Source organism: Thermobia domestica, chromosome 9 (genome assembly GCF_964235325.1).
Source record: "Thermobia domestica chromosome 9, izTheDome1.hap1.1, whole genome shotgun sequence".
NCBI classification, from domain to species: Eukaryota; Metazoa; Arthropoda; class Insecta; order Zygentoma; family Lepismatidae; genus Thermobia; species Thermobia domestica.
Window position 1 is genome coordinate 284178147 of NC_137462.1, and position 5562 is coordinate 284183708.

Genomic DNA, 5562 nt, shown 5'->3' on the forward strand with positions numbered 1-5562 from the left:
TCTGTTCTACATTTTAGAAGTGATAAAATAACGTCATTGGCCATCGTGTACTGTTTCTGTCTTCGTCATATTCAGTACGTATCTGGTCTACTGTGTCCACCCCACCTTTAGTATCATTGTAAAATGTGACGATCTCTGGCTTCCTGTTATCTCCGGTATTCTCATCTAATTTGATGTGATTGTACATATTTGAGATCAGCACTAAACACCAATTTTTCTTAGATGCGTAGGAGACAATGGTACAGTTCTAATGAAAAACAAATACACTACTGTATTCTTTCCTCCTTTTGGCATTCACAAACGCAAGGACAACTATTTCTTGTTTTTACGATTTGTCCATATAATTGTTAACTTATTGTCCCATTCCATTGATTTTACCAAATTGCAGCTTGTAAACCGATTATCGTCAAAGGTCACTTTGCGAAATGAACCATAAATCGGTTGACAATCTCTTTACTACTTCCTCATTTGTTATCTATCTGGAACGGACCTTCTGGTTGGGTCCCCATCAGTGACGTAGCACACTTTTGCGCCCCCCCCCCCCCCCGAAAAGTATAGGGAAGGAGCCCTAGTTGTAAAGCCGACAGAAGTAAGGTTCAATGAAGCTCTACTTCTTTAAATCTTTATTCATCGCAGGACCTCGGGGCCCCCCGCAACGCGGGGTTGGGGGGAGGCTGCTACGCCACTGGTCCCCATGTATACTTCCATATTTGTTCTGTAGTATAATGCTTCCCCAACAAGACTAAAAATTTTAATTCCATATTTTGGAGGTCTTTTGGGCATATACATACGAAATCCACATCTTCCCCGGAAACCGACAAGTGTCTCATCCAAAGTTGCTAACATACCAATTAAGAAAATTCTTGTTGCAGTTGTTTACAAATAAAAAAAGTCACGAATTAAGGCTAATTTGGGGCCGAAGGTTATATCTGATTATGTTATTCATTAGCATCTTCCACTCTTTCATCCATCATATCCTGCACAATAATCACTTTCTGCTCGGTTTGGCTTCCCCGGTTCCCATCATCAGATAGAGATGACCCTACGCAGAAGACGCATTCATTTGTATGATTAACAATACCCATATGTTAACTTGTGCTTCGCACCTCCCCTCATTCTCCATCCTCGCTATCACTTTACAAATTTTTCATTTTCTCTAATTGTATTGCATTTCTATTGAAACAATCTGTCTATATTAAGTTGTGTGTATATATGTTTACCTACTTCATTATGCTTAGGATCAAAGTTCCATACGCCCATTTTTTCTTTTTTTTATTTTTTGTTAGTTGTTATACCGTATAATTGTAAAATTTCGATAGAGCACAGACCACCACTTACATTTTGTACGTAAATTCATTTCATCACTCACGTTACAGAGGCGTAACCTTCTCATAGGTTGCTAGCTACTTTGGCTGACCGATAAAAAGTAGTGCATTCGCATACTTTCCCAGCTGGCGCACATGTAGTGAGGCGTAGCTGCCAAGTCTAGGCTACGTTTATTGCACTCGTGTGGGCACACAGTGATGCTAATTCATTAACAGGCGACAGTTTGCAAGAAATTGAGAGATTTCACGAGCGGAATCAAGCTGGAGTACACAAGTAGTATAATTTTTGATCATCATTATGATCATTTTCACTCTTATGCTGATCTCATCTCATAGTTTTGGATACTGTTTCAGTTTGGTTATTTTATCGCATATGATAATTGACGATGGAAAGTCTTTCATACATCCTTTGAAGATAAAATTGCCGGGGTCGCTCAGTTGTAAAGCGTTCACCTCTGATGGATGGGGCCACGGGTACAAACTCTTCTCCCGCCAAGTGAACTTTGTTGTGGACAAACACCGTGTGCGTCGATTTCCTCAGAGTTCTCCAGTTTCCTCCCACTTTCTTCATTCTACAATTTCATCATCACTGTCTCCCTTAGCCTAGCCGGAATATCCGTGGGACGTAAAACTCAAAATTTCATTTCATGTATTCATTTGAAGATAAACGAGATGCGGAGAAATCGACGAGACAGAGCATACATTGAAACAAGTTCTCAGAGTTCTCGTTCTCCAATCAGTGGCTTCCACCAAGCATCAACGAGTTCAAAACTATTTAAGAAGCATACAAATGCACTTAGCATCTCGAGCTCCGACTCTGACTCCAACCGGCTTATCCTCCTCTGCAGCCTGTCTACAAGTTGCTACAGCAAAACTACAATCCAAAGTACTTTAGTTCGAAGGTTTTACTTCTGTAACTTCTCCAGTATCGGCAACGTAAAGATATTTCGCAAATGGTAGAAACAAAAAATGGATTCATCATTAAATCACAGTCGGCAGACTTCGCAAAATAATTCGTGACAATCCAGTTTTGAAATGTTCAGGAAGGTTGCAACTTTAACTTCTCTCAATAACATCCGACACTAGCAACCTCAGCCACATACCATGTCAACAGTAGTACGAGGGGTCCCTCCATCTATAACACTTGACGATGTATAAGCTGAAGTTCCTGAAGTGGGATACACCTTTAAAAATGCATCGGTATTTGGAACAATCAGGGACCAAATTACATAGTTCAAATTCTGAGAACATCACAGGATACTATCAACGACCTTTTGCATAAACAAATCTTCATTTTCAAGAAGAGACGCCGATTTGAACAATCCTGCTCATTACAACCAATTCCTCTCCAAGGTAAACGCTGTCAAGAATACAAATAACATCCTGCTAACAGGTGCATCCTATGAAGCTGTTATCCTACGAAGAGGTGCACACTTTTCCTCTTCCTATGAAAAGCTGTCCGAATCTGTAACAAGTTCTAATCTACAACACTTGGTATCAATTCCCGCCTGCGACATACAGCTAGAAGTGTAAGTCTCGGCTTGCTCCAGAAGAATTCAAGTCGAAATTTGTAGTACCATATTGACTTATTATGTTGATAATCGAAAAGGTAAGACTTCACGTGAGACTAATCAATTTCTTTATTTTCATAAACTAAACCCGCACTCTTCAAAACGTTCTTCTTTTGCACAACCATGAATATTACACGTTCAGCACGAAGCTCGCAACATTCTTCACCTCGATTTTCATGTCACTTACAATGGTTCGTACGTGTACTTTCATGTATATCCACTCGGAACAACTATTTAACTTCATAGTGATCATGTACCTAGGTATTTACTATGACTTTTATTTCTATCAAGATGGCGGCGTAGTGAAAGTTTGATATCATCGTCTCCAGTAAAATAATTTATTTATATTCATATATTCGCATCTAATGTAGCGTGAATAAAATTAGTCAGTGTTTTAATCAAGAAGAAACACACAGAACATATAATCTTAGTAATTATAATCAGTTTAATAGAATTATTGTGCAAAATGGCTACAACACTCGTTATAACAGCAGAAACAATGGACTGAAGTCATAGGTGGCAGCTTCAAGTAGGTCAGAAATTATAAAGCAGGGCCGCCCACAAGGGGGATGTATGGCGCAAGCTGCGCCATTGAGAAAAATTTTGGGGGGGATTTTACTCTACTTTCGAACTAGCAATTTTACTGTCGGAATAGCATTAAAACACGATTTTGAGAAGCTAATTTTCAAAAATTTTCCGGGGTGAACCCCCGTACCCCCTGCTTCGATACTCGATGAATGAAGTACCGCGCAAGTAGCCGTATGAAAGGAAAGGTTGGTTCGTTTTAAGAGAGAATTGCTGCCCACAGGAGGGATGAATGGCGCAAGTTGTGTCATCGAGAAAAAAATTGGGGGGAATAAAAAAATTGGGGAAGAATTTTACTCTAATGTCGAAGAAGAAATTTTGCTGTCGTCAGAATAACATTGGAACACGATGAGATTTTTTTTTAAATCTCGAGAATGAATCCCCCTCCCCCTTGCTTAGAAACTCTATGAATGAAGTACCGCGCAAGTTGCTATATGAAAGGATGGCGCCAAGTTCTGGTGAACAACAGTTACAAACACTCAAGGAATCACTTTCAAATTTAGATTTGAAACTTGCCTATGTTGTCTGTTGAAAATTATAAACTAGTTTGACATAATTGTGAGCTAGTGGTAACCATACAGACAACAGCCAAGTTTCAAATCTAAATTTGAAGTGAGCCAGTGAGTGTTTTTAACTGTTGTCCACCAGAACTTGGCGCCTATTTTTGTGATTTCAATTCTTTTTAAGGCCACTCGGACTTGGCTCTTTTACAGGAATGTTTTTTGTTGGATATCACTTCTTTTTGTAGGCTAATTTCGAGGACAACATTTTCTTTTGGTATCAAACTCAGTAACTTGTAACTTGCGTTTTACTTTTCATGTACAAGGGAATTATATCAATATTTTGTAAAGAAAAAAAATAATACTACTAATTGTAAAAAAAAGAATACCTGTGCCATACACAGTGTGTAGAAGTTTTTATACCCTTCAATATCCTTATAGAATATATTTAGTATTGTACACTACCAAGACTACTAATAAAAGTAATGCCATTTTTATAATTACTACTGCTCCTTCTACTACTATAAGCATTCTAGAATACTACTACAGGAAATAAAAACAACAACTAAAATAACAATTACTAGTACTATAAAAACTACTGCTACACTGGGCAATTGTTTTTAGAGGACTTGAGTTTTGAGGAGGGAAGATATTATTAGTTTTGGGGGGAGTGCGCCATCAGCTTTGGGGGGGATGGGCACCCCTGTTATAAAGGATATATGTGATGAAGTGAAACGTACTGTGCAGACACCTGAAGTCATGAAACTAATCGTCGATTCAATAATTGAATCTGTGACGCGTGTTGTGATAGAACGTTTGGAAGAAACGCTGAATTTCAATAGTGAAGTGATTGAGGACTTACGGAAAGAGTTGGTACAAAGAGACAAGAAAATAAGTGATCTGCAGGAAAATATAGATGAGTTAGAACAATATCAGCGTAGAAACAGCTTAAGGATCTTCGGTGTACCTGAGAAAATAAATGAAAACACAGACAACCTCGCACTGGAAATCTTTGAAAAGAGACTGGGTGTAAATTTAAGTACAACGGACATTTGCCGTTCTCATAGAGTAGGACAGAAGAAGCCTGATAGTACTCGGCCAATTATTGTTAAATTTGTTAGTTATCGCTCACGGGCTGAAGTGTTTAATCAGAAACGGAAGCTAAAGAACTCTGGAATTGTGATAAGAGAAGATTTATGTAGTGCACGATTACAGCTACTGCAAAAGGCACTTAAGAAGTTTGGCCCCAAGAATGTGTATACAAGGGGCGGAAAAATCGTTGGCATCATCAATGGCAAAAAGAACTACGTTACGAACGCTTCTGAATTACAGGAGCTGTAAAGTTTGCACTCTACAGTGTGAGAATGATGACCTCGTGTGTAGTGCAAAAGTATGTAACATGCAGGTAGTGCAAAAGTGTAGTTATGTTACAGTTATCTGTTCTGTTTTATGTTAGAAATATATTTTATACTTTAAAGGACAACTATGGTAAGTTGAAATCAATTTTGCTCTTTTGTTATCTGCGTGCCGGAGTTGACAAATTTGTAACATATTAGTGGATATAAAAGTTGAAATTGTACC

At 38.4% G+C, this 5562-nt stretch overlaps 1 protein-coding gene across 1 annotated transcript; it reads left to right on the plus strand.

The window, feature by feature from the left end:
* Positions 1-4674: 4674 nt before the first annotated feature.
* Positions 4675-5322, plus strand: LOC145661232 (uncharacterized). Its single transcript, XM_081726689.1, has one exon. The coding sequence runs from the start codon at positions 4675-4677 to the stop codon at positions 5320-5322; it is 648 nt and encodes a 215-aa protein (XP_081582815.1).
* Positions 5323-5562: the final 240 nt, after the last annotated feature.

Coding starts and splice junctions, on each gene's coding strand:
- LOC145661232 (XM_081726689.1), top strand. CDS start 4,675: ATGGGCACCCCTGTTATAAAGGATATATGTGATGAAGTGAAACGTACT.